The 21,056-nt window shown below is 39.3% G+C and overlaps 1 protein-coding gene across 3 annotated transcripts in view; it reads left to right on the plus strand.

Moving 5' to 3' along the window:
• Nucleotides 1-21,056, plus strand: part of ELMO1 (engulfment and cell motility 1) — a 304,753-nt gene that overhangs the window by 76,692 nt on the left and 207,005 nt on the right. For all 3 annotated transcript variants that reach the window (XM_008633859.2, XM_017734444.1, XM_017734443.1), the window contains 2 exons: nt 9,017-9,186; nt 20,014-20,049. In XM_008633859.2, coding sequence (XP_008632081.1) covers nt 9,017-9,186; nt 20,014-20,049 — 206 coding nt within the window. The remainder of the gene's footprint in view (nt 1-9,016; nt 9,187-20,013; nt 20,050-21,056) is intronic.

Genomic DNA, 21,056 nt, shown 5'->3' on the forward strand with positions numbered 1-21,056 from the left:
CTGTTGGCACAACTGGGTGGGTTTTTTGTGTCTCACTTCCACCAGGAACACCTTTCGCATCCAAACCACCCCTGCTTCCCTGCTGATATTGCAGCCTCACTCAAGTTGCTCTTTTTCTGCCTCAGAACTCAAAGCCAGGTGGAAGGTCAGGGATTTGAATCATGGAGAGCTTTGCTGGGTGGCTCAGGTCAGAGCTTTCCTGATCTCTGGGTTTGTGTTGAGTGAGTAGCAACTCTAATGTTGAGATTTTTCTGGGGTTTCTTTGTTGTTGGGGTTTTTTTCCTCCCACAGCATCTCATTGCCAGCTCCTGAAAAGCACGGCAGAGTTGCTGGTTGCCCTGTAATGGCCTGTTTTCCTGCTGGGTTGAGCAGTACTGCTGCCACATGCTGAAAGCCACTATTAGTCCTGGAAGATATATGTCTAAGGCAGCAGCAATCCCATTTCCTCTCTGACAAATGTAGTTAGCGTGCCATTAAAATGGTTTACCTCTTCATGGTGGTGTTCTAGCTTCTGCAGATTCAAAGCATTCTTATGGCCAAACTCTGCCACCCAGCTTCTCAACAGAACGCACTTCTCAGCAGCCAGCTGGGCAACGACAAGTGGTTTCCATTACTCTTCATCATCTTTTTCAGTGGTCACTATATATGAAGCTTTATAGACATAAAAAAAAAAAAATAAGCAGCAGTTTAAGACCATGGCTCTGTCAGTGTCTTTGTCACTCCAGAGTCTCTTGGCATATATCACCAAAACAGCCTTGTCCATGGGAAAACTACTTCCTGGTGGAGTCAACCCCATCTGATGGAAATTCCTCAGAAACAGACAGCCCCAGCACCAGCTCCTTCTAACCTTTGGGACTTCTTAAGAACAAATATCCACTCCAGTACTGCCCAGACTTGGGATCTCTTGAAATCAAAACAACATATGTGGTTCATCAAGAACCAACATAGTCCAAATGCACTGCATCATTCTTTCGTGCAACCACAACGTGGAATAACCACATAATACAACCCATGGAATCCTCCCATCTCAAAATCCACAACCAGTTGCACCATGCAGCCTCACTGAAGAGAGGCTGTGCTGTGACTGATCTGTGGAGATGGCTGGCTGGCTGGCTTCATGATCACTTGTGCAATTGGAAATGTGACCTACAAACACAAAAGACAAATCTTGGGTGTGTAACACTTTCTGCTACTCCCAACAGTCAGGAAGGTGAGGCTTTGCATAGGACTATCATCTGCTTGTCCTGTTTCTTTGGGGGTTTGCTTTAGGGTCAGTTAACCAAGACAGGAGTCCTTAGGAATTGAGATATTACCTGTTACCTAACAAATTATGGACCACTCTGGCACTGGCTTGCAGTTATGAGTGACTCAGCTGTCCTGTTTTAAGATAGAAGGCTGGTCTCCTCTCTATTCTTCAGCAGTGATATTTATGCCTGAACTGGTAGTGATATTTATGCCTGAAAAATAAGTATGCTTATTTTCAACTTCCCGATGTTTTAAAATTTTTTGTTAACTTTTTCCAGAATCAGAGAGGTATCTTGGAAGGAGGTTTTGAAGGAATGGATTGTTTTTTGTCAGATTAGCAAGTATTTGTATTCTTTAAATAGATATAAGATGAAGTTTTGCATGTCCCCACCCTACAATAGTCTCTTTGCTTTTTAAGGTATTGTCGACGTGGTCATCATAGCAGTACCTGAAATAGATAGATTTCAGGCCTCCAAGCTGTGGTTCTTAAACTGCTGACCCACACAATGCTTGTAGTTTACCCTGAAAAGCTAACAGGCAATCTGTTTCCATATTCCCTCTGAAATTCTGTATGAAAGCAACAGTAGTTGGAAGAGATAATGTGAAGAACAGGCTGCATGATACACTTCTACAAAATGGGAAGGATGCTTTTCCTAGCTGTTAGTGCTGGGTGAGAAATGTTTTTCTCATCATGTGAAAACATTAAGATTCTGAATTCCCCCCCACCCCCTCTGTTTTTTCTGTCCTACAACAGGATAAAGCTGAAACTATCTTTCCTCTTCCCCCAAAAAACCAAAATCATACTCAAAAAAAAAAAAAAAAAAAAAGCTTTATGAAAAGGTGGAGGAATTAGGAAAGGAGAGAAAGATTGAGAGAAATGAAGAGAAGCCACATATGGATTATGCCGTTTCTGGGATGTGTCCCTGTAGTTTCAGAGGCCTGAGCTGCCTACTTCCTGGCTGTTGTGGGAGAAAAAAAAAAAACCTGTCCTGAACTTCACAGGCTTTTTGAGGAAACCTTTTTCCTTGAAGAATTGAGAGGAGTTGTGTTGACCAGTTCTGAAGGCTGCATGAACTTAAAATGCTTTTTTAGTCCTTAATTTTTATGCAGCTTATTACCTTGACAGCCAGTAGTCTGGCTGCACCCTTTACATTTGCATGGCCTGAGTCAGAGAAAATTAGGTGAGAAGGATGAAATGCAATCTTTTTGAGTTTTGTTGTCATTAGCCTCCAATTATTTATTGCTCATGCACCCAGAGTAGGTACTGTTAAAGATTAAAAAGAGAGAGAAAAGAAAGGTAGTTTTATCTAGAAATAGTAAACCAGCATTTTTGGGTTGACTTTTTTTAAATGAGGATTTGAAATCTAACTCCATGAACATAAATGCTAAATACTTTCTGTTTTCTAATCTCGAATTTAGATTATTTTGTGTGCCTACACAGGACCTTTATCTGAAAACCATTGTTAATACTGCAAGGGTAGAACTGCAGTTATGGTGTGCTGCTAAATCCATTATAAATGCTTGCCTTGAGAGATTTACAATGTGCCTATTTTAAATTTCTTTGAGTTAAAAGTTTGCAAACGCCAGTCGTTAGGCCTGGTGGGAATGTGAACTGCTTCTTTGTTTCCGTAGGCCTGTTTGCTAAGTTTGTGAGATTCTCTGAAAGACTGTTTTTTTCTAAACAATGCTATTTTTTTTCCTCTATAAACCGCTCACCACACAGACACTCTGTTTCCTAGGTAACTTGAGTGCAGATTGAATTTCTCTCATATTATCTTTGTTCCTATATCATCTTTCTTATTTATTTTAACCTCTCCTATCATCTTTCTTACCATAATTCTTTGGGCTATTGTGTGTTTTTGCAGTTTTCTGTGACCTGTTTTCCCCCTTTGTCCATTTGCATTTCTGAAGGGACTCATGAAAAGTTTCTTATGCAACATTTCTTTGTATTTGAACATATGTGACAGTTGAAATGCTGTATTGCTATTGTCTCTTTTGTGATAACCATATTCCAGTGCATGGTGGGTAGGTGTATAAATGAGCTGTAATTTCTCCCAAGTGTAAGGCTGATCTGAAAGGACTTTTGTGTCCTGCAATGCAGCAAGCGAAGTCCAACCTTTTAGCGTGTGCAACTGCAGGATTCCTTCAATCAGATCCTGCAAATCCTCCTTCAAATGATTGATCATTTTAAAAAGGTGCTAAAATACTGGGAAAATTAAATTGAAGGAACTGGCATTGTTTTTTAAATTTAATGGTTTTCAAACATAACTAATTATTTGAGCACTTACTGTTTATTAAAAGTGGCTAACTAACAAAAAGAGCCTTGCTCATGAACTATATACCTTAAACCCTGAGGTAAAGGGGTTTTTCTGATGTGGTATTTATGTGGGCTGATCATTTGCTTTTGTCACATGTTTATTTTTTTAATCCCCAGTTGAGTACTCAAACCTGTAAGTTTGTAGGCAGATGTATTAGAATTTGTAGCATGAGTGATCATGTAAATAAAGGTTTTTAATACAAGTCATCATAATATTTTCTCTGAATGCTTCTACAGATATGAGGAACATATTTTTTTTTATTTACATGTGATCTAAACAGACAAGGAAGTGTAAAGAGTTTTTTTAACCTATTTCTGCTTATACATCTGAATCCTCTAAGCAAAAGTCTGAGGATCTAGTTTATAATATTTAATCTACAATTGCTTGAACATATATTTGAAGTTCTGTAAATGCATAACTTTTTGCAGTTCTAGCCTGTGATTGTGATTATGTTTATCATGCAATGGAGAATTAGTTGCTAATTGATACCAGAAGCACTGACCATGGGGGTCAATTAGCCACTTCTACATTTATCTGCTCATAGTAGATTTGAGAAGTGGAGTTGGGGTTTGTCTTTTTCTAGATAAAGGTTTAATCTGATATGTTCAGGTTTCGAAAGGCCTATTTTGAATAGTAAGTGGAAGAGATTGTTTCAAAGGCAGCTAGAAGAAAAAAAGGCATATAAGGCATCGAGAAGTGGCTACTGATTGCATAAACTTATTTTATTATTATATTATTATTAAACTTACTTATTATGTAATACATGTGGCTATGCATCTGTAATGCTTTTGTCATTGGTTGAGTGAAAGACTCTAGAGGTAACCATTTCCCTGTTACTGCCTCCTTAATTGCCTGTATTCATTCTGTAGGACTTCTGCATGTATCACATCTGTACAGGGCTTTAGATGTAGAAACTGTGCTTCAGTGTTCATGTAAAAAATGTTAACCATTAATGTACTAATTAAAATAGAATCTCATTGCTTATCTGGCATCAGATGCTAGTCAACCTTGGTGGGTCTGCTGAATCTGTATGTTTATGATGATGTCATGTATCCACTCCCTCATTGCTCTCTGGCATATATGCAGTTATAGGTGAAATAAAAATCCAGGAAAAGACAGCAGTTTAAGCCACCATGGTGTTTCAACATTGAATGATTGAAAGTAAACCACAGAAATGCACCTGTTTGGTAGTTACTGAGGGTCTGTATGCCCCTTTTCTAGTTGTATGTTGACTAATGTGACTAAATCTACAAGGAAGATCACAATACTCTTACTTTATTTGCTTTTTGCAAAGGATAAAGAAGACAACTGATTACATACAGCAATTTAAATCAATGGTCCAACTTTCTTCCATAGCACATTCAAGTTTGATAGCAGATATTTTCATTTGTATCTATGCCCTCCCTCTTGTCCTTACTCCCTGTATTTTGTATTCTGTACAGAAGCCCTGCATATGCCTGGTTAATAAGTTGCTTTCAAATTTTGAACAACATAGTGGCAAAGAAATGATAATTTGATCAGCAGAATCCCTTGTTAGGACGATCTTGGGATTCTTAACCTCCAAATGGCTATTTGAGTCTCTAAGAAAGTCACATCCTGGATTTAGGTTGTTAGTTTTCTCTTTAAGCTGACAATCTCATCAAGCTGCTCCTTTTAAGCACTGCTACTCCCTAAGGGTGACCTTTCTGGATGTCCTTGGAGGAAGTCATTTAAGACTAGACATGTGGCTTATGCCACTTGACAGCCTTTTGAAATGCTGGGACTTCAACAGCACACGTTTTACAAGCTTCCCATCTTCCTTCCTTCCTTCCTTCCTTCCGAGGAGAGCAGTTAATTCTGCCTTTCATTTACTTGGGCAGCCATATTTCTGTTAATTCCTTCTAATGACTCTCAGTTGCAAAGGTTTATATATTTATATTTATTCTTACCTGAATGATATTTCAGTAGGAATGCAGACATGGCAGCCAGCTCTGCTATTGCTTTAATGAGCTGTGCTCTCTGTCCATCCACTGATGGCTTGTAAATCATTAAAATAGCTCCCTGGTAAGTACTCAGAGCATATTTCATCTGGGTTTCATTTTTTAATGTGCTCATAAGTGAGCTGTACATTGCATAAGCATGTATGAGTGCTATGGCAACAAGAATTAGAAGGCTTGTGAGAACTGCATGGTGTTAACCAAGGCAATATTTTCACCCATCAGGCACTTGGGGATGACAACAGACAATATGACTTCTGTCCATGTTTCCAGTGAGACATGTGCCAGCACTCTTGCTGAGACAAATATATGTTTACCTCTTTAATCAAGATCTCTTCTGTCATTTGTCTGTTCCTCTTCTGAGAGTAGAAGGAGCAAGGTTTATTTGATCCAGTGCAAAACTTGTTTCATGTAAAAAAACTGCAACTGTGTATAAACTTTGCTGATGGAACATTGGCATAGTCAGGTAAAGCCGGTGATGTTAGTAAGCAGTCTTTTATGTGCTTAAAACATGGCTGAACCACTTTTGTAGCATGGATTTTTGTGCTCTGTAGAGGGTTCCAAGCTGTCTCTGATCTAAGATAATATTTTGGTTTTAGTCTGGTGACTTTCAAAGCTCTCACTGACTGTAGAGGAAAGAGGATTAACATATCTCAGTTGATAGGCTGGTCCTGCTCATGCTGCTGTTGTGCAGTGTAGGTGAACTGCTAATGTATGTTCCTGTCCTGGTGTTCTCGGGTTTGGTGAGAGGGAGGGTTAGCTCTTTCCATGCTTGGTATGGATACATGTGTAATGGAAGTCTGGCTGACAGCAGCAGTTCACCACCCCCAGGTGTTTCTGCTGGGGGCGGGACTCTGTCCTCAAGAGGAAAGGTGAACCTGACCATAAATAATCTGTTGTCAATATGTATGAAGACAAAGCATTGTTTACACAGCACAGTGTGTTGTGAAGGGGTTTGGAGGAGGATGTTCTCCTGGCTCTACTCGCATACTTTTCTTGCTTGCTATTGTGCTACACAGGCAGTTACAGTCCCCACCTGTTTGGCCTCAGCTCTGCTGCCCAAGGTTTCCCCACTCAGGCTTATTGGTTGAGCAGCTCAGGAGAGCTGCTCAGTCACCCTGAACTAGTTGTTTTGTTCACCTTTCCCATTTGTTTCATTTACACTTAATCCAGGAGCTTTTAGAGGACTGGATTCCCATGGAAAGTTGGAAGAACTGCCAGTTCAGTAGAACTTCTTTCAGTAGGCAGACAGTGGGAGTGGTAACTTTCAAGAACTATGGCAGGCAGGCCATGTGCACAGATTTAATAGGCTTAAGGTTAACTTTGAGTAATCATTTCCAAAGTTAGGGGAATGCAGCTGCCATGGCAGTATTGAAGTTTTCCAGAGTGTTTCTTTTCTGAGCTGTTTACATGCATACATTGCATGTATTCAGAGAAACAGTAATATTTTGAGAATGCTTTGCATCTCTGCGTCTTTCTGGGATGTTAAAAGTGGGGAGTCCAGAGTCAGAAATGGCTCCATGAAGGAGGTAGTTTGGTAAGGTAGGAGCTGGCTGTTGAACTTCTGGTTCAGGTAATAATAGTGGTGAATTTTTGTAGCTGATTATAGAAGAGTACTTTAGCAAAGCTTTCTTCACCTCTCTGATGAAGGGAAAGGTCTGGGGGAAGTATTCTGTGGTTATCCTGGAAGCAGAAAGTAAGAGGTATCTATTTTTACCTCTTCCATGGGCTTCAGCAAATGATTTACCTTATCACCTGCTTAAGCTTCAGAGAATATTCTTTCAGTTTCCATTTGGATAGACCTTGCCATTCCAGAGAGACTGTATAAGCCATTGTTTCCCCATTACAACTCAAATCCATTAATAGAGTACGTAACTTAGTGGCAGAAAGACCTTTTGGATTTTGGATTCTGCCTTTTATAGGTAATGTAACTGCTATGGCTGCATCACCCTATACTTATGGCATAAAAAACTCAGGACTAAAGATTTTTCATTTCTTTTCAATTCTGTCTCAACTGAAGATGTTAACCACAGTCGGACTAACTAGAAGGCATTTCTCCCCCATACATGCTCCTTACCACGTGTGTTCTGGCCAAATACTGACTGGAGACTATGCATTCATTCTTCTTTCTAAAAACAAGAAGTAATAAACCTTGCTGATATTGGAGGACATTGGGACACTTAATTTATTCATGTTTTTGAAGCAATCAAAGTGATGTAGCTAGGCAGCTGTATCTGTAACAACACAGTGCTGGTTATTTTCTGGGCTCCTTGTTTAAATGTTCACTTGCACTAAAAGTGACTGCTTTCTCAGAATCTTGATCTTCAGAGATGACCATCTCTGTGAAGAGTACATTCATTACTTGAACAGAAAAGGAATTGTCTGCCAGCACAGCCTTTTCTTCTCTATGTCTTCTCCAGCTGAGAAAGAATAAGCATCATCTCAGAGAAAATAACTCAGCAGAATTTACATTTGTTTTCCTAATGACACATAGCCTCTCATTCACCTTTCCTTGGGTGTAGGTAAGAAATGAATTTTAGGAAACAGAATTTTGCAAATATCTCTATATGTAAGGAGGAGGATTATTTTTCTAAAAAAAGTATCAGCTAGCTATTAACTGAAGCTTTTGGGTATTCTGTTCAGGTAAGTGAAAGCATCAAATTGAAAACGTGAGATGTATTTTAAAGTATTTGTATGGCTAAAGAGAGAAGCAATTTAATATGCATTATTTAAGTATTTCTTTAGCTTTTTATCATCAGTGTCTATTTTGAATTTCACTATCTCATCCTCTATTTGAAACATTAATGGGCAGAATAGTATAACACAAGGATATTGAACATGCAAAAAGATGTATGACAGATAATATCATAGTATTATGTGGGAAGTAATTATTCCTACACTCCTTGTTAGGAGGGTATGTGAGTGTTTGCACTGACTGTGAACAAAAGAAGAGGGGGAGGAAGGAGCAGAAGATCTGAAGTTGGTCTCTATTGATGGAACATGGTTAGGGCAGTATGTGGTCTTTGTTGCTGAAGGTGATGAGAAGTGTGTAACCTGAGTAAGAGTTGACAGGAAAAGAAGTGCCACTATTATTTTACTGAGATTGTCTGATGCAGTTTGTTTTATTTTCAGTTCTGCTTTTATTGATGTGATGCATAAGCTGTTCAAGCCAAAGGCTGTCTGTTGTAATGCTTACGTTTTTCCTGAGACAATAGGACATCTATCCATTGCTCAGCTAATGATTCTGCAAGAGTCCAGATAATTATAGGTAGTAATGGAGTAATATATGAGTAATATACTTTTACAAAAGTAATTTGTATTTGAGCTACTTAATCTTTTCTGAGCTTAGAAGTGTTAAATATCATTAATATTAAACATGGCCATTATTCTGGCTTACACTGACATTTTATTCATGGTTTTCGTTTTAATGAAAGCTGTTTTGTTGGTTTTGTTTTGTCTGTTTTGTTTCTCTCTTAGGCTCAAAATGCACAACAGCTCCATGAGAGGATCCAGTCTTCTAGTATGGATGCAAAGTTAGAAGCACTGAAGGACTTAGCCAACTACTCACGGGATGTTACGTTTGCCCAAGAATTTATAAACCTGGATGGCATTTCCCTCCTAACGCAAATGGTTGAAAGTGGCACAGAGTAAGTATTTTGTTTAAACTCTGGTGTTCCTTCTGTGTGGGGTGATTTCATGCTCTCTTTCTGAGTTGAGAAATTAAATATCTCAAGTGTTCTGAGCTGCTAGGATAGTGTATTAATTATCAATGAGATACTGATTTTATAATTTTCCCTAACAATGGGCTGGTCAGGACTGGGGATGAGCAAAGTAGGAAGTCACAAGTACCCCCTTTGCCATAAAGTTTTGGTAGACTGGGGTCCTAGTTTCTTCTCTATTCATTGGAATTTCAATAAGCCAGTGCTGGTATATTTGAAGTCTGATATTTAAGTGATGTCACCTAAAAACTATGTTTTAAATTTCACATTACTGAGAACATGTGGGGTAAAACCCACATGTAAAAAATGCTTTACTTTATTTCCATTTTTTATTGTTTTGACTCCAAATAGGATTTTTTTTCTAATACCAGTGGGCTTTTTTGTCATGAAATTGAAAGCTGACCTCTAAAAATACACCTACTCTTTACCAGAACACCTTAACAAATTTCACCATTGGTGAAATTCAGGACCATAGTCCTGAGAAAGTGTCCATTGGCTTAATGTGGAGGGTGCAGCAGAAAAGTGTCAACTGGATTGTTGCACTATTAAATTATGCTCTAACAGTAAGCATTTGATTTCAAGTAAGAGATTTGCGGTCAGTGTCAACCTCTACTACAGAGGAAGAAAGCAATACCCACACCATCTCCTGAGAGAAAGAAAACTGAAATCAGTTCAAATCCCCTCAGAATGTCCTCGAGTTCCCGTGGATTCAAGGAAGTAAATAGTGTTAGGAGGTAAAGCAGAAGTAGTAAGTGGTCTTTGAAATGGAACACAAATGGTCTCTGAGGGTCTTGTACAAGATACACTGTGGATTTTCCACAGAAAAATTAACTACTTTCTAGAATCCAGTAGTCCATAGACTGGGCAGTGTAGAAGAAAGCTCTCCCTGATCCCTGCCCATTATGTGGTTAATGGTTTATGGGACTCTGGAGCCTTATTGACTAACTACAGCTATATACTAGATTTCCAAATGCTCGTGGTTTCATATTCAGCGTGTTGGGGTTATAGTCTTTATTTTTTGCAATGGTGTGGTCTGTCGTACACGACATGTTATGCCACTTTAAAAAAAAAATGCTTCTAGGTACCAAATTTGGGAACTTGTCTTATAGTCATGTGATATTTGTTGTTTATGGACCAAATTAAGTTTAAGAGCAAAGACAAATTTAAATTGATGTAAACACATGTATGCAGTGGCTGCACTAATGAAAAGTATTCTGAATGGATGGGCTCACATATGCCTGTGAAGGTCGGAACACAGGAAAATTAGCAGTCGCTGCCCTTGTGGTTTATTTTGTCATGGCATTATTTAGGTTAAATGGTTTAACTTGCTCCACTGCAGAAGGTATTTAAACTAAAGCATTTTATTTTCTATTGAAACAGATAAGGAACATTCACATTTTTTATCATATTTTCTTCTAGCTGCACTAAGACTAAAGCAAGTGCCCTCCTCAGCCTTCAGATGTGTTTGTACTGCTGTTTTGTAGCTGTGGGATGAGCCAAGCTGTAGCAGACTGGTCTGGATTAAAAATAACTATTTGGGAGGGAAGCTACTAAAGGCAACACTACTGTTGAAAGAACTGCCTAGCAAATTATACCCTGTAATAAGTCCTGACCGAAGGTATAAGTTTTCAAACCACACAGCAGGCTTGTAAACTGGACATATGAGCTGAGTTTACTACTTTTTTTATTTAATTTTATTTTATTTTGTAAGTGGCCTGCATTTTGAGGGATTTAAATTTTTTCTTTTTTGCTGATGTAATGTGTCATCAAATATGCATTGATTGATCTACCTGTCTAATGTATTTATCAGTGTTTCTGTCTGTGGGGAGAAACACTCTCGAGTTTGGGCACTGGACAAAGTCTCAGACTGTAAGAGTTTCCAGCAGCTTCACGTGCTGATGAGCTCTTAGTACTCACTGCAGTCTTTCATGTTCAGCAGCCTAGACATTCTGCAGCTCCTGAGGGTGTCAGCAGGTCAGGTTTTTCCAGGTCTGGTTTTGCAAAGAGAGTTGTAAAGCAAGGACATCTGTGCTACATTGTACGTTCCCTTCCACTTTTATACTGTGCATCACTGGCCGATGAGTGCATATTTAACAGAATTTGGGATTTAATGAAAGGAGCAAACATACACAGGCACAGCAGCCTAAGCCTGCCATGGTGCTGCTGCTTTCCTTTCTCATCTCACTTCAAGGTACTGAATCTGTCCCCTGACATCAGGGTCTGTCACTCACTGCTGTGTCAGCACACTAAGCCAACAGACTACTTCCTCAAAAGAAAGAAAAGAAACTTTTTTTTTTCATTTAGTGTCCTAGGCTGTCAAAGAAAGGCAGCTGGATTAAGTCAGTTTTCCTCTTCTGTTCTCTGTTCCTGCTTTTGCTTGGACTCTCTGCACTACTCTTAGTAAGAGGTCCCACACAAGCTGCTCACTGAACAGATAAATCAAATTGAAGGCCTCTTCACCATTGTTCCCAGCCTGGGCTCAGTGTCCTCAGCAAGGTGGTCTTGTGCGCTGTGCAGCTGACTGGGTCACCAAAATGCTTCAGAACAAAATGCTCTTCTCTTTCCATTGCCCTGCACCTGTACCTGCCCATGGTCATTTCAGTGTGCATAGGTGAACCTACACCTACAATTATAGTAGCATTATAAAGGGCAGGGGGCAGGTATTAGAGGAGGAATGAGGAGCCAGAAATTTCTGGGTGAGGCAGAAACTTCTTTCATAGCCCAGTTTTAGAAGACAATGTGTTTTATAAGGATGCATTTAAGGTGTATCTTCACTATGGAGTTATCTTAGCCACCTTGGGGCTACTCCTGTAGAGCCAGCCTTGTTTGAATGGGGCTGTGAGTCACCCATACAGCTGAGACAAACCTAATGTCTTGGTGCTGCTGAGATGGTCCAGCTCCCTGTCCTCTCCTCCCATTTCTTGTGTATTAACCCCCATTCTTCAGCCCAGTCCTGCTTTTTTCCAGGAGCTGGTTCCAGGAGGTGGTTCCAGTGTCTGAGTGCTTCACAAAGCCAATCCAGTCTGTTAACTTATTGCAAAGTACATGATTCTGTTAGAAAACTAACTCTCTAAAATTCATTTTCTGCTCAGTTATGGACTTGAAGAAACAAGAGAGGAAGTGTCATGAGTGGATACAGAAAAGGCAGCAAACCATTACATTGGCTTAGGTGTGTCACTGAGCCACAACCTGAGAGCAGTCATGCTGTGAAACAGTGCGAGGGTGATGGCTCTCCCAGCTCTTGTATTGCACCCTGGGGACTGGCACCAAGATTCTGGGAGAGCGGGAATGGGACATACCCTATGGAGTGGCTGCTGGGGTTCTGCAGGGATCTGCTCTGTGTGCTGTGCCAGCTGCCCATGGGTTAATGCAGCTGGGAACAGCCCTACATCTGTAAGTCCAGGCTGAGTGGCGCCTCTGTTCACAGTGTGCTGCAGCTGTGCTAGAAATCGATGAATTTTGTTAATTCAAGCTTTATTCTCTATTTTCCCCAAAGGGCCAGGCACTGCTCATTAGAAGCACCATCGTGCTCTGTGCAAAGTTGCTCTGAAGTTTTCTTTGCATATGGATTTCATGTTAGAGGCAGGTCTTATGTTATAATTTGAGTGTGTAATTAAGTTTTACTGGGTAGCCTCTGGAAAACAAGACTCCATCTTTTAATATAACTTTCACTGAGGAAATTACCTATGTTTTATTTACAGTTGGCTTTGTTTATTGCACTACTTAGTCATTATTTCAGTGAAGCTGATGACTATTAAGCTACAGCGACCGGAGTAAGAGAATGTAAATCCCTGGATTTCTAGTTACTTGTTTCCTTTTGCAGGTGATGAAAAGAAGTAGTAATATAAAAGTTGACAAGAAATAACAGTGGTTTCTAGTTAGTTTTCCATATGTTATATTCCTGAATATTGAAGAAAATTAGAACGTTTTAGAGAATAGAGAACTGTGGGCAAGCACAAAGCCACAGGGGGTGGTGGTAGGCAGATTGTAGGGTGCATGGGGCCCTAGTGAAGCTGAGAGTGCATCTTGTCAATATAAATATATTTATATCAGCAGAGATGCAATGTCTCAGAAATTGTCCACATGTATCTTGATCTTGTTGATTGAGATGGCTTATCTTGTTTTTCCTTCAGGCTCATTCTTGCTTCCACAGCATTGCTACGAGTCTTATTAACTCAAAAAGAAAAAAAAAAAAGATAGTTTTATGTTCCTTTTGGTTTGGGTGACCTATAAATTATAGAAAAGACTGCACGAAAAGTTAGGTCATGAAGAAGTAAGTGCCAATTCCATTCTATAATTATCCATGATGTCCAATCATTTCTCAGACAGTGCATTTGTATCATCAAAGTGTGGGGTGGGTGTGTGCAGGCAGCTATTTTTCTTTTCTGAGACTTTTCGGAAAATTATTTCCATAGTACTCCTAATGCTAAACCTTTTTTTCAGAAGCCAGTCCGTGCTTAGTTAAGAGGAGCTGACTGTGCAGTCCATCTGCTTGGATGTACAGACTGTCTAAAGGGGAAGTGTGAGGGTGTGCTGCTTCCTCTCCCCCATCAGGGTGCAACGCCCTAAAATGAGCAGCAAGTGAGCAATGCTGCTGAGTCCTAGATATCATAATGACTGATAAAAAATATGTCAGGAACCAAGATGGAAGAAAGAATCATGTCTCCTTGCTACCCAGTCTGTGATAACCGGGTGCTCTTATTCGGAGTAGTATTCCATAGTGGAGCCTAGAACTTGTGTTTCAGAAAATCATGGATGTACAGAAAGTCTTTCTGATGTAGCAGAAGACTGCTAAAGTTGTGGGGTTTTTTTCGTAGTATGTTGGAAGAGTTCTGTGACTGGGACAGACTCTAAGCCTTCCTTAGAAGAAAAAAAATTCCTCATAATGCCTTACAAAGCAAGAAAAGGAAAATGTAATTCACAAGCTGTAAATATTGAAAGACCAAAGAGTTGATAAAAGGAATCTATAGTTATTTTTGTTATTTCTAGTAATAATAATAAGGATGATATCATGACTAGGAGGAAAAGGAGGAAGGCCTATGCAGAATTTTCAGCATTTTTTTAATTGGCATTATCCTGATCTCTCTGACTTGCCATTTGGCTGAAATAACACACAGTTTCTGCCAAAAGAAAAAACAGAGACTTCGCTAAGCCTAGCTGTCTTGACAGTAACCAGAACAGAATTGTTTCTGCTGCTGTTGAGTATATTGTTCTCCAGACATCTGCTTCATCGATGAGGCTGTGCTGAGCAGCTTTATTGTGGTACAGCCATGGCACAGGAACATGCTAGTTGATGCTGCTAAGACAAGTTTGCAGATAGCCTGGTTTTAATTATAAGGGAGTTGTAATTGCTTAGTGTGCAGATTGGAGAAAAAACTGTTGCTTTTAATTGTGATAGTTGTTAAATTTTGCCATCCTCCTATTGGAAATAATAAATATGCAGCTAGAGCAAGTTAATGTAAGCTTCTAAATAAATGTATATTTGTATGGGTTTTGTGTCTTGACTAAGAGGACGTTTCATTGAACACATGCAGTTGCAGAGTTGGCTGCTGTACAGCTGGAAGTCTCTGAGAGATCAATTGTGCATGCTTTAAGGACAAATTGCATTGTTCAGTGAAATTCTAGCTCTTGGCTTGTCTTACAGAGATAATACTGTATACCAGCCCAGTGGAAAACTGAAGACAGATTGGTTTGGAGTTATTCCGACTTTAGCACACTTTTTGGGACAGTTGCTCAAATACCTGCTGGTGGTTTTTTCCATCCCAGTCTGATGAGTATTTCAGCAGTGCTGTCAAAACATTTAAGCTGCCCTTGCTCACAGTAACTTGTTCCTGTCCTGCTTCATCTGGAGAGTTATACCAGTACTGTTTCTACCAAGCTGGACTGGAAAACTGGTGTAGGTTATGGAAAGTGACAGTAGAAGCTACTTTTAATACACTATTCCTTAACCCAGTTTAGTTTCCTGATTGAGCTCACAGTTGTGCAAGCACAATTCATTAAATGGAAAACGAATTGTCAGAAGATATGAACAATACTAAGCTAGTAGGTTTTTGCCACTATATAAAGTAGTCCTTTTCCACCCTTCCTGGCTACTGGCTGTGTACTACCTACTCCCTCTCTTGTTCAACTCCAATATTTATTTGATTCCTCAGTGATGCAATTCAATTTGCTAAACTGTCAGAAACTCAGCCAGACAATGGAGGGAGGAAATTAATTTGTATTTTTGACAGCACAGGGTTTTAAACAGGCTCAACTATTCCTGTGAAGCTTCACCTGGAAGCACAGATTACTTAATCTGACATTGCTGCCAAAATAAATTCTTGTCCAACAGGCGTTTTACACAATCTTCATTTCTTCGTGCTTCTGTAATGTCGGGAGAGGGTGACTATTGTCTATGAGGCAGAAATCCAAAGGAGTATATAAAATCAGGTAATCCTACTATACTACTGTGGAGGTGGTAATGGCAGGAGAATGAGAAAGGGCTGCAGCCCCATCTTTCAGTGCATTTTCCATAAAAAAAAGAAGGTGGAGTAGGATTTTTTTTGTTGGTTTACTTTTCTCCTGCTTGCTCTATTTTGGGTTTGTTTCCCCATCAGTCTTCAGGCTTGGATTACACCGTCCCTCTCAGTACACACAAGTACAATTTTTCTTATATTCTTTACATATGCAAAGCACACACTGTAGGCTTTAGATAAAATCACAGAATCATCTCACTTGGAAGGGACCCAGAAGGATCATTGAGTCCAACTCTTGAGTGCATGGCCCCTACAAGGATCAACACCACAACCTTGGTGTTATTAACACCATGCTTTAACCAACTGAGCCAATCTCAAGGTCATCTGAAGGTAGAACTGTCAAAGATCACATCTTTGGAGGGAAGAGAGGGAGAGTTGCTGGTCCCCCCATCCTAAATGCTATTTCTCCAGGCTTGGTTTTCTTGCTTTGCCTATGTTTGAGAATATTAACATTTAAATGACTCTTTTTAAATGGTGACATCAACACCCCGTTTACTGGAACAGGGATGAAGAGAGGAGACAGTTTTACTGGGTTTTGTTTGGCAACCCCTTTTGTAAAATGTTATAAAAAGAGTAACTCCAGCAGTGGATTTGTATTTCCAAATATTCTCCAGAGTACGAAGGTGGGCAAACTGAATTTTTTATTTTTTGTTAGCTCCAGAAAAAATTGTAGTATTTGAGAAACCAACAGAAATAAGGGGAAGAGCTTAAAATCTCCACTTCTGCAACTTTCCAGCATGTTTTTATCTTTTGGACTGTGGTAACTGTGGGATATTGTGGTGGCTGTGAGGAGTCTGAGGGCTGCTGTGTAACTTAATAGTAATAATAGTAATTTTGTAAATTATTTCAGGTCAAAGTGTTTCCCAGATTTCATATGCTTCTGATAGCCACACCTGTTACAGACAGAAGCCAGAAATATGTACTCTTGTATATTTCTTGTCATATTCCTAAACACTGCCTGTTATCTAGAATGTGGGTTATCCTTGTGTTTGCCTGAAAAGCAATATCCAAATGGTGCTTTAACGTGGTTAGCAGGTCATTCATCCGCCATCCCGTCAGTGTTTCTGTAGAGGAGGAAGTTTTTGTGAACATCTTGCACCTTTGCTAACAGTGGTCCTCTCTGGGGTCATACTGCATGAAAAGCTTTTATCCTCAGTGGTATTTTATACAATTCTGCTTGTGTCCAAACAGTGCAGGCTCAGAAACATTTGTTGTGCTGAAGTGGTGTGACTGATTTAGCTCTTGGTATCATTAGCTACAGTGGCTCCATGCTGGCTTCCACAATGGGACATTCTAGTTTTTTCCCCCAGTTCAGACAAACCCTTACTGTGCACTGTGGGTTACTCCAGCTGGGAGTAAAAATTTGGACTAAAGATTTGGGGTATCTTTAGTCTTTGTACAGCAATTTTGGCACATGAATATATAGGAGTTGATTCAGTCAGGTCCTTGCTAAGCTGGTCTCTGTTGGAAGCTGCTTGAGATGTAACCTGCAGTGTTTGAGCAAGTAGTAAGTCTGTGTGCTTGAGAAAGGGAACTACTGCTGCTCCTTTGGATTCATTTGGAAGTGTATCACAAAGTTCCTTTGAGGCCAAACAGGGAACATACTATGGTAGCAAAATGTCTAACCTGGTAACTTGTCATTCATGCTATTTTTCATTACGTTGGCATTTGTTTTGAGATTTCTGCCTGTGTAAAAATTGCTGGTTTTGACTTTTGCCACTATAGAATCTCAACCTTTCACAATTGCTGTTTAATTTGCCCTTATAATATTTGGTTTTTTGCAGTGGTTTTGTTCCCATCTGTGCAAGTGCAATTGAGGGATGGTTTCTTAAAAAAAAAAAAAAAAAAAAAAGAAAAAAAAAAAGAGGGGGGAAGGGCAATTGAGGGATGGTTTCTTAAAAAAAAAAAAAAAAAAAAAGAGATAAATATAAGTATTGAGCTAATTACAGTGTCTAGATCAGTAAGGCTTTCAGCATTTTTGACCATACCTTGGTAACTCAACCAAGAAGGGCTCTACAGAGCTCTTTGGTTGCTACCACAGTCAGCCCTCTGGAAGAAACAACAGTTATTTATATAGAAAGACGAAAGCTGATGGAGGTGGCAGACTGTACTTAGTTCCTTTCCAGGCTGACTTGCTGGAAGAACCAGCTTGGCTCCTCCTTGGTGACTTCTGCGTGGTCTGTGGGTGAATATGAGAGGAATTCCTGCTCATGCCAGGTCCTTCTCTATTATGTTTTGGCTCGATGATGGATGAAAATAGCACGTATTGCTTTAGAGAACAGCCTCCATCCACATCTTCAGTGGTAAAAGTCAATCTATAATCATTTGTTGCTGCAACATTTGATGTCCTGGATTGCTTGCTGCTCTAGTCACACCAAAGCAACAAAAATCAGTAGAAATTGTTCAATTTAATACAACGGCTATCTTTCCTCTGAAGTCAAATTTTTCTGTCTTTGTAATGCTTCACCAGAAAAGTCTTATATAATTCAATTATTTCTGCACATTATTCTAAATCCATATTTTCTTTTACTTTGCGCACTATCTGACCTCAAGTTAACTGATTGCTGATTAACTCAGGATGGATAAGAGTTCTGCAAATGCTAAGACAGTTCCTGCCTAAATGTTTTGTTTTAGTACTCAGATGTTTGTTCTTTAATCCCTGTCTCAGTCATGGAGAAAATGCTGCTGATTAGAGCCTGTTGTGAAAAATCTCTGGCAAAACAGAGTTTGTCCTTTGAAGTGCTACCAGTTTGCAAACACCACACTTGTTTCTCTATCAGAAAAACACTACCCTAATTTCAAGTTTGTTTGCTGCTTAGCCAAAGTCAGCACCTGGAAGAAAGCAGCTGTTTTAAAAACTGGCCTGGGAAGAGTGCTCTGGAGTTTGGCTGACATGCTGCAGAAAGTTGCAAGGATCCATGCACATTTGGGAGATGAAAAAACCCATTTGTGGTGGTGATTGTTCTTGGTGGTTTAGCTGAATCTGTCACAGCATGGAAGCACTGACTTTGCAGAAGCACAGGAGTGACATTCTGCTGAAGCTTGGATCTCCCACTACGGAAAATATTTTGAATTTTACTGCTCATAAAAGCATGTTGAGGGTATTTTCCCCTGCTTTTTAAGGCTGTCTGATCATCAGGATGCTTTTTGTTTATTCATTATTACTGGCTACATAGATAGATGATGTAGCATAAAAGAACCAAGGCCATGAAATCCAAGGAGAAAATCTTGTCACTTGTCTAATTAAGTTGATGCCTGGGGTGGTCGCCTAAAGACAGAGACTAGACAAGAATAAGGGAATAAAGGTAGGTATTTATTTGAAGGACCTTCAAGGTACACCCTCGGCAGTCAAAAAGGCTACACCCAAGATGGACCCTGGGTCATGAGTTCTTCACACTTTTATAGGTTTGGTTCATTTGTATATCAGGGTTAATTCTCCAATTAAAGCTTCAGTTAATGATGTAATTTCCCCAAGTTTACCCCCCTTCTTAAGATGTTAGTTTACACATTTTGGGCCTAGGACAATCTGGGTGTCCTTGGAGAGCAGGCCTGGAGAGGCTTTCTTATGTCTACCTAGCATAAGAGAGCAGAAATTAACAGGCTACAAGAAACTTCGCAGTTATGCACTAGGCAGTACAGGATTTGAAAAATATAAAAGTTAAAACCTAAGGCATCAAAGTAAGAGATGGAATTTTTAAAAATTTCTTTCTAGCTTCCTTATTTTTTATATGTTTAAGTGGTGTTTTAAAAAGAAGGTATCTATATTTGGTGCTATTTTTACCATTTACGATCCTAGCTACACAACTTTCAACAATGCGGATGACTCTGACATCAGTATTAGTGATGGAGACTGCAAGTAAATAAGAGAGTTCTCCAGGCAATGGGCTACATGGCATTGAAAGAGGACAGAAGATGCTTAATGTGTAAACCTTTATTGTTTTGTACCAAAAAGCTTTTTACACAAATGCCTTACTAAATTAGAATGTCTAGATATGCTTTTTTCCTAACAGTAGTTAACACAAGAATTCTGAACAAATATTTGAAATTCATTTGGAGGGTTCTTTACCAGTTACTGAACTGTTTCTGTTTCTGTTCACAGCAAATTGTTAGCCATTTACTGCCTCTTATTGTATGCCTGTATGTGCATTTTATGACTCAAGTATGGGGGGGGGTGTATGCAGTAAATAGAGTACAGATGTTTTCAAGTGTTTTTCCTCACATGCAAGTTTTAATTTTGCAGACGATATCAGAAATTGCAGAAGATAATGAAGCCCTGGTAAGAACTTGATTAGATCATCCCCTTGTGTACTACCTCTTCTTTTGCATGACTGAGTTCAGGCCCTTGTGCTAATCTTTATATGTAAATACAACTGTGCATATTCATCAGCAACTCTTCAATCTTCTCTGTTTTCTGCTCTTTGATGCCTGTTAAAATTTTCTGATGAAGCCTTTTTTTGCTTTGCCTGTGGAATGAGTGCTTCATTTCTGTTACTTCAGCGGGGGCTTTTACTATTTCTGAAGTAAGCCTTTTGTTTTGTTTTCTTTTTTAATTTCAGCAAACAAATAATTTCCCCACCTTTCCCAGTTCCCCTCTTGAATTTCACTGGCTTGTGTGGTTGATAGTTGGTTGATAATGGTCAGTGTTAGTGAGATGAAAGGTAAGAGTCACTGTCCCAGTTTGAATTCCTGTCATTTGCTGGTCCCTGGTAATGCTAGTTGTTGCAGATAGCTGCATAAAGGAAAACTGTAATATAGTAAAAGGCCTCATATCAGGAAGTTCAAAAGCCTGCTTATTTCCCTGATGATTTTGAGCAGAATACTTCCATTTGCTCCGAGTCAAGCACAGGCTTTGATAAATTTGAATCCCAAGAGATGTTCTAATATCTTGATTGGCTTGCAAATTTGATATGTCAAGTATAGCTAAAACCCAAGGAAGCAAAAGACTAATCAATTAAGCATATGTCTGCCATTCTGAGAGCTTGATGTGATTTACCATGCAGGAAATGCAGCTCCCCCACCAAACCTGTGCTAAATCATACTTTCACAAATCTACTGTAAACCAGGTTCTGAAACATTTCTTTTTAAATCATTGCTTAATAAATAAATTATACAGTAAGAATAGATTTGGCAGGAAATACAAACCCTTCTGCTAAGTTCATGTTCTTAACCTAATACAAAGAAACTTGTTTCATAATAGAAAAGTTTAGATTATGAGGAAAATTGTTAAAGTGGCATAAGGCTTACGGAATTCTTGGCAGCATCAACTTGGCAGCATTACCTGAA

Source organism: Corvus brachyrhynchos, unplaced genomic scaffold (genome assembly GCF_000691975.1).
Source record: "Corvus brachyrhynchos isolate BGI_N302 unplaced genomic scaffold, ASM69197v1 scaffold94, whole genome shotgun sequence".
NCBI classification, from domain to species: Eukaryota; Metazoa; Chordata; class Aves; order Passeriformes; family Corvidae; genus Corvus; species Corvus brachyrhynchos.